Genomic DNA, 12,500 nt, shown 5'->3' with positions numbered 1-12,500 from the left:
CACACACATCTACACACTCACTCTTTCACACACACACTCATGTATTCATTCACTTTCACATGCCCTCACACACATTTATATTTGACTAGTGTTAATATGTGTATTGACTTCAGGGCAGTAACGATTCCGCGAGTAACTCCAGTAATTCCATTACAAAAATTCATCGAGGAAAATCAATCTGCCTCAACGCTTTGTTTAGTCCATTTAACTACACACAGAGCACTGTGTTTCCCTACGGACCATTATTACTGACGCACCGCCCGCTAAACTCTGGCGCTCTTGACTAATCGTCAGCCCCTAGTCAACTCCCTGTGGCAGTCTTGACATTTTAATTACTATTATTAATATTATTATTATTATTATTATTATTAACAATAATAAAATAATAAGCATGTATTATATATCCAATGAAAGTTAAAATTTTATTTATTTCTTATTTTATTTTGCAAATTTTTATGGTAAATTTTCAGGCATATTGCTGGAAATATTGTTTAAAATATAATTCAATAAAAAAAATTAAAAAAAATTTAAATACAAAATAAATAAATAGAAACAAAACCACTGCAGGAAAAAAAATAAAAATAATAATAATCATAATATTATTATGTATTTTACAATTGATTAGAATGTTTATTATATCAATATATGATAATAATTATATAATATAATTTAATAATTAAATATTTACATTTTATAGGTTACTTATAAATGTGAGGGAAATAAAGATTTGTAAAGGATGCCAGGGCGTGTGTGTGTGTGTGTGTGTGTGTGTGTGTGTGTGTGTGTGTGTGTGTGTGTCACCGTGCGGTGATGCTGCACTTGTTTGTGGTTGGTGATAACTTGGCGGATGCCGTTGACGAAGCCGCTCTGGTCGTTCGGAATCAAACCCATGAAAATCCGCTTCTTGGACGAAAAAAGCAGCATGAGGACTCGCACTTCACACGGAGCGCTGTGGGGGAAATGGACACAGCCCGCCTACACACACACACACACACACACACACACACACACACACACACACACAGTAAGTATTACAGATTGGGTCTGAAAGCGAGTGTGAGAGAGTGAGACGCTTGAGCGAGTGTTTAATAATGTTTCATTCCTCTGACAACTGAACCATCTATAACAGAGACCTCAGTGTCCTGAAGAGCCTCAAACACACACACACACACACACACACACACACACACACACACACACACACACACACACACACACACACACACACACACACACACCCTCTAGTGGACAGCTCAGGGAGCTCTAGACTCCTGAGTGAGTAATTTTCCAAGATCTCTAGGACTGCAGCGAAAGCTGACTCAGTGTTTTCTGTTTAGTTTCGTGTGTGTGTGTGTGTGTGTGTGTGTGTGTGTGTGTGTGTGTGTGTGTGTGTGGAGAAAAAGTCACCCCTCTACCCGAGTTCACTCTAAAGTACTGAAAAGTCACTCGTTCACTGAGCCCCATACCACACCCTCTTCTTTGAGTGACATGAAGGCAATAACTGAGGCCACACCTCCTACAATATATCTTGCACTTAAGCCACACCTCCTACAACATATTATGCACTTAGGCCACACCTCCTACAATATATCATGCACTTAGGCCACACCCACAATATATTCTGTACTTAGGCCACACCTCCCACATATAATGCACTTAGGCCACACCTCCTACCATATAGCACGCACTTAGGCCACACCTCCTATAATATAACAAGCGCTGTGGCCACACCCACACACAGGCCATGCCCCTTAACAAACCGAGAAACAAAATGGATTGTATCGATTCAAAGAACAAACAGCGGCCACGCCCCCTTTCCAGGATACTGACAGAGAGCATTCCCCTATCCAGGATACTGACAGAGGCCACGCCCACCTTTCCAGGATACTGACAGAGGCCATGCCCACCTTTCCAGGATACTGACAGAGGCCACGCCCACCTTTCCAGGATACTGACAGAGGCCACGCCCACCTTTCCAGGATACTGACAGAGGCCACGCTCCTACAGAGCTCCAGTCGTTTAAAGCGCTGATGAATTATGATTATTTGATTTCATTGTTTACATTCGAGTAAAAGCACAAAATAATACAGTAAATAATACTTCGTTTTACTCACGAAGCCGTTGGTCATGATGCGGTACAACCCCTTCAGAGACTCCACATCCTTATTCGTGAACAGGAACTGGACCATGCGAGAGTTCCTGAACAGAGGACCCAGAGTGGTCTACACACACACACACACACACACACACACACACACACACACACACACACACACACACACACACACACACACACGCACACGCGCGATTAGATACCTGAGCGTTTCTGCAGGACATCATTATAAACTCTCTGCATCGGTTTTTAATCAGGTTATACACAAAATAGTGGGCGGGGCTTCTCCAGACCTGTGTGTGTGAGGGGGTGGAGACTAGTGACGCACACAGTTTGTATAAATTCAAAATTGCTTTACTGTAAATCAACGATGAGGAGAGGAACCTGGGAAAGATTTGAAAAAGGAAACAATGTCTGCAAATCAGAGCTCTAATGGGGATGGAGAGATAATTAAAGGAATATTTCACGCTCGTGTTAAACTCCTAAGTGTGCGATTAGAGGTGCTGAAAAGAGGAATTTGGCCGCAGGAAGCTTTCCGTCTGGACCTCGGGTGGATGAGATTCGATCTGGAAACGCTGCTCTCATTTCACTGTTTCCAAACGCTTTTGCTCCGCCCCCACACTTTACCGCCAAAAGTTTGTGGACACCTGAGCATTGTGCTTCTTCTTGAACTTCGCGTTAAACGAATCACATGACGTGTCACATGACTAAACCCGGTTATTTTCATTTGCTCACACACGATGTTGTGATCATGTGACCCACGGCTCCATCGGGAAACAAGGGGAACTGAATCCTAGATAAATATACCACAACGTCCCTCCTGTTGACCGAGATCACGTGATCACGTCACGCCTCAAATACGTCCTGACAAAACAGAAGGGTTTTGGTGTTTAAACCCCTCCCACTCACCAGGAGCTGCTGAGGAATGAGCTGCATGATGAGCTTCTGAGGCCAGTGCTCCGTGTTCCTGCGATCAGAAAAAACACCATCATCATCATCATCATCAACAGAAACGTGTACAGATATTCAACACGTAAATCTGAACACGCACAGACCAAGCATGACACACACACACACACACACACACACACACACGCACAAGTTTGTTGAGACCAACAAACTTGTGGTCCGCCACTTAATACGTTCCTAAAGAAACTCCAATCTTGACTCTGTTCCACACGTAAAAAGAAAACAGTTCTATATGCACTGTGTGTATGTGTGTGTGTGTGTGTGTGTGTATGTGTGTGTGTGTGTGTGTGTGTGTGTGTGTCTGTGTGTGTGTGTGTGTGTGTGTGTGTAATAATACTCACAGGTTCTCTCCCTGGTTGACTTGCACTTGGCAGGGCAGCGAGCGAGTCAGTTTGGTGTTGGAGTCAATGGAGGAGGCTTTGGGCTTCTGTTCAAACACACACACACACACACACACACACACACACACACACACACACGTCTCAGTGACACAGATTGATGGTGAAGCTTGAGGCGAGAGATGAAACATCTTACATCGATACACCAAACCCCCCCATACACACACACACACACAGCCCCTTTCCTCCCTCGTCGATAACAAATTAATGGTGGATCAATGACCAATCAGGAGAAGCCTAATGGTCTCGGCATGGACGTTAAGAGGAACATCGGCAAGCAAGAGAACACACACACGTCTGTCCCACGTTTCTTTTAGTGAAGGAACATTGAATGATTGACGACTGGCCAATAAAAAACACAAATGAAGCTCTCTGGGGTTCCCAGAGGTGCAGCGTGGGTAATAAAATCAGCTGTGAGATATTTCCCTACACACACACACACACACACACACACACACACACACACACACACACACACACACACACACACAGCGCTACTGAAATGTCCTAATCAGTGAGAGACAGTGTGTGGTACATGTCGCTGTCAATCAATCCCACGATTCCGCTCCATTAATCACTTTTATTGATGGTGGATGTAAACACGGCATCCAAGCTTCATTACTGCACCTGCGTCTCCTGGTAACGTCTTTAAACGCTCTACATCCTCATCACCACCACCACCATCATCTTTACCATCATCATCTGTATCCTCCTCCTCATCATCTTCACCATCATCATCCGTATCCTCCTCCTCATCATCTTCACCACTATCATCATCCGTATCCTCCTCCTCCTATCATCTTCACCATCATCATCATCTTCACCATCATCGTATCCTCCTCCTCATCATCATCTTCACCACCATCATCATCCATATCCTCCTCATCATCCTTATCCTCCTCCTCATCATCATCCTTAGCCTCCTAATGATCTTCATACTTATCCTCCACCTCCTCATCATCCTCCTCCTCCTATCATCATCATCCTTATCCTCCTCCTCATCCCTATCCTTATTCTCCTCATCATCATCCTTATCCTCCTCCTCCTATCATCATCATTATCCTTCTCCTCATCATCATCCTTATCTCCTCATTCTCCTCCTTATCTTCCTCATCATCATCATCATCCTTATCATCCTCCTCATCTTCATCATCATCCTTATCCTTCTCAGCATCTTCATCATCATCCTTATCTTCCTCCTCATCTTCATCATCATCCTTATCTTCCTCCTCCTTCTCATCATCATCCTTATCATCCTCCTCCTCATCATCATCCTTATCATCCTCCTCATCTTCATCATCATCCTTATCCTTCTCAGCATCTTCATCATCATCCTTATCTTCCTCCTCATCTTCATCATCATCCTTATCAGCATCATCATCCTTATCCTTCTCATCATCATTCTTATCCTCCTCCTCCTCCTCATCATCATCATCTTCATCATCATCCTTATCCTCCTCATCATCATCATCATCATCTTCATCATCATCCTTATCCTCCTCCTCCTCATCTTCATTCTCCTTCTTCTCATTAGTAGAAGAATTAATTAATTAAATAAATCTAAAAGGTTGGAATGTTTTATGTAAATGTATCTGATTTTTTCCAAGTAAAATAAACAGTTTATTGAGCAGTGATCATTAATTTGTGGACACCTGACCATAAAACTGTGATGTGCTTCTTTTTGAACATTTATTCTCCATTTGCTGTTATAATGAGCTCCACTCTTCTGGGACGACGTTCCACTGGATTCTGGTAGAAATTCCTTCAGCTAAAAGGCTGTTAGTAAAGTCAGGTAGTGATGCAGCTGAGAAGGTGAGGAGGCCACTTTCATCCCAAACGTGTTGAACAGGGTTGAAGCTCTACAGCTCCTCTATCTCCTACTACAAGTGAAGGGAGAATTTCTAAAAACATCCTGCAACAGGTGTGCTGACAATTTCAGGGAATTCAGGTGTCCCAATACTTTTGCCAATATAAAGTACTGTATATATAAATACGTTTGCATTTTCTCTGAAAAAAAAAAAGTCGCATTAAAATAGCAGGATGTCATGAATATGCAAATTAGCAAGAGGAAAAGGGGGCGGGTCCTACCTAGGAGATTTTTTTTCTAATTTTTTCGCCAGCCAATGAGGTAGCATTCGATTTTAAAGGTTGCCATAGCGACAATTTCATGTCTTTACCAATTTACCTCAGAACCCTAGCTTTCGTGGACTATCAGACCGCTATCTGATTGGTCTGAATCATTTCCTGATCGTACGTAGCTCCGCCCCCAAACAGTTCAATACAGAAGAAATGAAATAGTCGTATTTTGATTAAAACACGACTATTTCATTTCTTCTTAAGGGAGTCATTACATCATTAATGCCATCTAATCAAACATCATTCGTTTTTAAAAAAACGTTTCCTCCATCACACTATCAACTAATGGAGATTAAAAGTGTTGGCACCCCCCAGCTCCGTTTGGCTTTTGTGGTGTTGATCTGAAGAAAACCTGTGTGTGAAATTAGAAGTGGTGCTTTCCTCGCTGATTGGTTGGGTTTCTACCTATATAACGAGTTGGAGATATCATATCACGTGTTCATTAGTGACACGTTCAAACAGCTGGTGAATTCTTGTAAGCGAGTCTTTACCTGATCTGCTCATCAATCCGAGCTAAAATGTGGTCCTTCAGAGACTCGTCAAAGCTATATGATGTAACACACACACACACACACACACACACACACACACACACACACACACACGTTTCCTCACCTCCTGCCACTCCAGAACGCCACTCCAGGCCACCACTTTACTGGGAACATTTTGCTGAACAGAGATGGGGTTGGCTCCCTGCTGCGGCACAGAAACTCCAGACTGAAATGATGATATCGAAGAGGAAAAAATCAACAAATCAGTGCTTCACCAAAACGTATCAACTTTTAGCTTTTTATTCATTTTATCATTACACCAAAATTAATTAATAAATAATTATTGTTAATTATTATATAATTATTAAAACTTCATAAAAGTTTGCTGCCACTTTCCCTTAAAATGACACTCATTAAAAAAACACTTATTTTCTGTGAAAAAATTCAACATGCATTTAATAATATTATTTTTTAGATAATCATTATATCATTTCCTGCTATTATTCTCAATTATATTATTATTATTATTATTAGCCTTTTGTCACACTCTAAAATATCAAATAACTAATTCATAATGAATGATTGAATAAATGTTAGTATCATTAATTAAACAAGACTCGTGGTGTAAAACATCTTTTTCAATGTTTCCCGCTTTTCGTTTTCAGGTGAATCTCGTCAGGCATCAGGACTGATTTCAATCGTTAGACTTCCTTAACGAGGCGAGTTCCAATCAATCAATTCGCTGCGACACGTCTGAGAATGTGACGTAACGTTTATTCAGTGACGGAGACAAAACTGTCAGACGAATGTAATTATTTCAAACGAAGAAAGTGGGGTGCGCAAACTTATGCACTCGACCGTATCCAAACAATCCGCATTTTAATCCTATCTATCATTTATTTAACTCTAGTTAATGCACTATAAACTAACGTGGTACAGCGCGAAGTCTCACGCGTCAAAACAAACGCACTGTCAACGATTTGCCTCTAGAGGCCGCTCTCGTACTGTAGAATGACAAAGGACCTTCTAAACTATTGGTTTTGTTTTTTTGACCTTGGTTTTGACCTTTCGTCGCTACGTGGTGGGGTTCTCTGGTAGCATATCGTTCAGGAAGAAAGAAAGATTATGAACGTCCTGTGAGAGAAACAAATGCGTTCACACTCATGGTCACGTTGCCTCACCATGCCAGGCTGAGAAACCGGCGGTGCCTGCGGATTGGTCGGAGGCGGCTGCTGGAGAGCCTGAGGCGGTTGCTGATTGCCCATCGGCTGCCCGGGGGGCATGACCTGTGGCTGCTGTGGGACCGGGGGAGGGGCTGGCTGCTGTGGTATCATGGGTGTGGACACTGTGGTGACCGTAGATAGGCTGGGCTGGCTGACTGGCGGTAATTTGACTCCGCCCACTGACGGAAGAGTCGGCGGGGTGCTGAAAGGGGGGCCGCCGCTCATACCTGCGACTAAAAAAAGAGGAATAATTAACTTTGTGGCGTTGAAGCATGGGGGTGGTAGCATCGTTCTTTGCTTGAGGCCCATAGGGGAGCGTGTTGAATTCTGGAAGAGACCTGAGACCAGGAAAATGACACCGTGTGTAGACGGATTTCCTTGACTAGCTAACTATCTAGCTAGTGTTTAATTAGGCTACTAGCAGGTTAGAAGATGCAGGATGCCTCCTATCAGAGTATCAGAGTTTTCAAGGTGAATGATCAAAAAAAGAATAAACGCAGACTCACATCGACTTTTGCTGGCGGCTTCCACGGCCATTGCAGCTGCAGCCGCCGCCGCGGTCAGAGACTGAGAAACCGAAAGTGAGAGAAAAGCAGAGAGAACCGATGTTCACACAAACGTTTCCCAAAAACATCTCTAAGACCATTGTAATATTTTTGGTGAGCTCACATTTCCTGGGTACGTGTGCGTAGTGCTGACTGAAGGAGGAGGCTGGGGGGCGGAGCATATGGGAGTTTGATTGCTAGGCAAAGGCTGCTGGGACAGAATGCCGGGACAGGGTTTGAGGGCGACGGAACCGGAACCACCTCCAGGAGCGACTGCACACAAAGACATCATCGTCATAAACGTTAAAGAGGCGGAGAGCTCGGGACCAGAAAGGGCATACGCGGGGAACGTGTGAAATGCGGTGCGTTACCCGGGAGTGCAATGCCGCGGATCAGCACCATGTGAAACGGGTCTTGGCTGTAGTCCGGGTGCGAAGGCTCAGGTGCTCCTATAGGCGACGCTCGGTCGTAGAGAGCTCGGAGAGCCGGGAGTTTCCGTGGGGCGACCACGGAGAAATGGATTCCTCTCTGCAGGGGAAAAGAGAAGGTTCTAAGCTCAAACCTTAGGACCATCAGAAAACCACGAGATCTTGAAATCTGCCTTCCTGCAGTGACTCACGTCTCGGATGATCTGCACCAGGCTGTCCGTGGTGCAGCCCGTGTAACTGACGCTCTCCACAGCGGGCAGCAGGTACGGGGGGGAGTTACACAGCAGCACACACACCTTGTGAGTTTGTCCGCTGGAACACAAGAGAAGAACGGCAGTAGAATTTATCAGTGTCAGTCAACTCCTTATATTTAGACTACAACACCAAGGCCACACCCCCGCTTAAAAAACTATTACCGAGGCCACACCCCCTCTTAAAAAACTATTACAGAGGCCACACTCCCTCTTATTGAACTAATACACAGAGGCCACACCCCCTCTTATTGAACTAATACACAGAGGCCACACCCCTCTTATTGACTAATACACAAAGGCCACACCCCTTCTAATTGGACAAATACAGAGTCCACACCCATCTAATTTGACTAATACACAGAGGCCACACCCCCTCTTATTGGACTTATACACAGATGCCACACCCCCTCTTATAGGACTAATACACAGAAACCGCACCCCCTTTAATTAGAGTAATACACAGACCCCCACACCCCTCTTATTGGACTAATACACAGAGGCCCACCCCTCTAATTTCACTAATACACAGAGGCCACACCCCCTCTTAAAACTTTTACACAGAGGCCACACCCCCACCTCTGATAATGGAACATGCCTTTTCCTGGATGTACAATAAGCCAAAAAAAAGAGAAAATACAACAATAAAACACTGACATTTGCTCCCTCATTTTCTTGAAGTCGTCAAACAGCTGCAGTGCAACAGCGAGTCCCTCAGCGATGAGGCTGCAGCTCTCAGCTCCTCCTCCCATAAACCTTACAACACACAATGAGGAACGTAAGCAGACGTGGTTTGGGGCTTTCAGGAAAAGAATCTTCTCTAGATTCGGATCTGACGTTGGGGCCTACTGGATGCTGTCGATCCACGACACAAACTCGAAGGCGGAGCTTGTCGGGGCATGGCACTGGACGTAAGACTCAGGAGCGCAGTCCACCGTGTTGAAGACCACCAGGCCGTACTGGGTTCCTCCATACTGCCAGAGAGAACGTTCCTCAGTCAGTATACGCTACTCAGTGAGAAGAACAGAAATGACGAGTATCCTACTCACGTCTCCTCCGAAGTCAGTTTCCGCCGGAGGGCCTCCGTTAAAGTACCTGCGGTCACATGATCAGTAAGTTAGGTTGGTACTCGAATACCGGATTTTGATTGGCTCCTCACATCAAATCAGCACCGATTCATTTCCCATTACATCTACGATGTGTTTTATTCCTTACTGAAGTCTGGAACTCACTCGATAGCCGGTAGGATATAGTTCTTGCGCAGGGATTCGAAGTACGGCCCGAGGTTGGCCGTGCCCTCGATAACGAACACGACGTCCGAGACCTGCGAGGAGCCCGGTTTGGGCACCGAGTCCATCAGGGTCACCATGAGCTCTGGGAACGAAGGGGTTGGATTAGATTTTATTTGGATTGAACCCGATACATCAGTAACAAATCAACAAACTCGTAAGAAAACTCGATTGGGTCCAGTAGGTGTGGCCTGTCCAGGGTCCAATCAGCGGGCAATTAACTAACGAGCGGAGAAGTGAAAAAAACGTCTGACCACGCATTTTTTATTTTTTTTAGGTTCTGCATTAAACAATCATATCTCCATCTCCACACCAGTCTGCACCCTGATAAACCAGAAACCATGAACTTTCATTACCTGTTAGCTCCATTAGCCTGGATTAGAAGGATGCACCGAATTTTCATCAAAAAATGTCGTTCAGTCAAATCCAATAACACGTATCGAGCTGAACTACTCATTGGCTGAATCTACTTGACTACTGATGCATGAAGAAAGAGGTATTTATCTGCCCCAAGCACCAGCACAGAGAGTAAAAGGGAATTCAGTGCAGCAGCTCATGTTCTCAATGAGAAGAGGAACCATTTCTCCTGCCAGAAATCTGAGCAGCTGTTGTGCTTGAAGTGAAACCTGCTACTTTTACTGAAAAAAAAAAATGTGTTCAACCTTAAAAACTTTGTTCTCGACTTGTGGCTGCATCTGTTGTTTACAGTTTGAGGTCGGTTCTAGTTTGTGTTACTGCTGTTTTCTGCACAATAATTGTTCAATTGTATTTTGTTAAAAAGAACTCAATGGAGAAGAATATATTAAAGAATTTTTGTTTAATACTCTGTTTGATTTTGGGTTTTTTCCCCCAATTTGTTGACACTTTCAAGAAAAAGTTCAAAGTGTAATTATTTTATTGGTTTGTAGTTTTTCAGTTTACATTAATACAATTTCACAAACTTAAAAAGTCTAATTTAAAAACGAACAATTATTTATAAAGTATTTTAAAATCATTTCAAATAAGCCATTTTCAGTTTCAGCCCAGAATTTTGATTTCGATGCATCCCTACTTGATTGTGTAATATTCGGGGTGTAACGTTACACAAAATTGTGTATTTTAATAAACGCAGTTTTTTATTATTATGAACATTTGCGAACATCAACAGTTTAAATTTTTGTAATTAATGCAATACTTTTTTATATTGATTCAATTAAGCAATCGAATTAAACTGCACAAATTAAATTAATTAAATAAAATTATACAAACGTAAAAAAAAAAATTGTATTTAATTGTTAACATTTGTTAAACTCTGTTTGGAGAACACAATTGTGTGTGTGTAATTTTCGAAAGACCTATTTAACGGTTCTACTTATTTTAACATACTTTAACAAACGACTTCATTCCTTCTAGTAGTCATTTATTTACTTCCTCGATATGTGGAATTGTCACGATTTTCTCCTTTTAAAAGCTGGACATTAAACACTAAAGAACTCACATCGCTAGTAATTTCAGTCAGGCTCAAAACAACGCACTACAAATCGTATTTCTAGTACTGTTTCCGCTACGCTGAGTAGCCACAGTGACTCTGTGTGAACTCTAGTTTATTTTATATACACACAAGTCCACCACTTAATATGTTTGTGAAGGAACGTAAAAAGGATTGCATTCGGTACACGCGTGCAGCGAACCGAAAGCCCTGTACCGAAAAAGTTCGGTACAAATACGTGTATCGTTACACCCCTATGTAATACAAACATTTTTCGACACCACACTCGGGTGCATTTGGAACGCAATTTGGTTAAAAAGTAAGCTTGTTTCTTTAATGAAACCAAATAAGAGTAATAACACTAATAAAACCAAATCAAAATATTTATCATCGCTATAAAAAGCAGATTCGCCCGCGTTCATGCTACAACCCGAATCACCGCGGCCGAATCCCAAACAGCTAATAATAGAACACGAAGGGCACTAGGTAGCCGTTCGTACAAACCTGAATGCAGTGCGCCTACATAGTCAGAGACGCGCGATTCAGGACACAGCCCACATGCTAAACCCTTTCAGTTAAATCACCTCACGAAATTCACTCAGTAGCAGAGATATATCCGATCCAGCTACTTACCTGAATGAATAACACCACAAAAACACGATTAAATCCGGATCGAACAAATTCCAGCTCTTAGAGTCGATTCATTTATTCATTACGTGGATTTAGGACATGATAGGAAGTGATGAAGAGCCGTAATAGCAACAAAACACTCCAAGATTCGCTACTCGGTTATCGACACTAAGGACTGGATTTTGCCCGGGGGAGGAACACGGCGAGCAGGACGACGAGTCAATTACCGAGCGATATTCTTTGCTATTCACTGTAATAATTAAACAACGACAACAATAATAATATACAATATCTGTCTATTTAACAACTAATTCCTCACTTTAAACATGTAAACACTTTAAATATAGGATGATTATAAAATATTACTGATATTATTTGGGATGATTATTTACTGATCTGGGGTTTCATTAACCAAATAAAACACAGAAAATGTCTTATTGTGAAATGTATAAATTGTTAATTGTTCTTAGGACGAGATTGTGGAATTTACAGCAAAAAGAAAAAAAAAAAAAAGACAAGATCCGAGTTGGGTTTTATTTCTTCAGAATTTGGAGAAGTT

At 42.6% G+C, this 12,500-nt stretch overlaps 1 protein-coding gene across 5 annotated transcripts in view; it reads right to left on the bottom strand.

The window, feature by feature from the left end:
• Positions 1-12,134, bottom strand: part of med25 (mediator complex subunit 25) — an 18,287-nt gene extending 6,153 nt beyond the window's left edge. For 2 of the 5 annotated variants that reach the window (XM_083566901.1, XM_083566903.1), the window contains exons 1-15: positions 11,945-12,134; positions 9,787-9,928; positions 9,604-9,649; positions 9,404-9,528; positions 9,212-9,310; positions 8,495-8,615; positions 8,247-8,403; positions 8,000-8,148; positions 7,837-7,897; positions 7,289-7,563; positions 6,232-6,333; positions 3,424-3,509; positions 3,023-3,080; positions 2,115-2,222; positions 802-975 (exon numbers count right to left, since the gene is read on the bottom strand). In XM_083566901.1, the coding sequence (XP_083423027.1) occupies positions 802-975; positions 2,115-2,222; positions 3,023-3,080; positions 3,424-3,509; positions 6,232-6,333; positions 7,289-7,563; positions 7,837-7,897; positions 8,000-8,148; positions 8,247-8,403; positions 8,495-8,615; positions 9,212-9,310; positions 9,404-9,528; positions 9,604-9,649; positions 9,787-9,923 (1,698 nt within the window). In that variant the 5' untranslated portion in view covers positions 9,924-9,928; positions 11,945-12,134. Of the gene's footprint in view, positions 1-801; positions 976-2,114; positions 2,223-3,022; positions 3,081-3,423; positions 3,510-6,231; positions 6,334-7,288; positions 7,564-7,836; positions 7,898-7,999; positions 8,149-8,246; positions 8,404-8,494; positions 8,616-9,211; positions 9,311-9,403; positions 9,529-9,603; positions 9,650-9,786; positions 9,929-11,815; positions 11,902-11,944 lie in introns of those variants that run through there. The other 3 variants (XM_083566899.1, XM_083566902.1, XM_083566900.1) reach the window with 3 other exon arrangements.
• Between the last annotated feature and the right edge of the window lie 366 nt (positions 12,135-12,500).

The sequence above is a fragment of the Silurus aristotelis genome (genome assembly GCF_946808225.1).
Source record: "Silurus aristotelis genome assembly, chromosome: 17".
NCBI lineage: Eukaryota > Metazoa > Chordata > Actinopteri > Siluriformes > Siluridae > Silurus > Silurus aristotelis.
The sequence above is the reverse complement of the archived record's forward strand: the minus strand, read 5'-3'. Positions and strand labels throughout refer to the sequence as shown.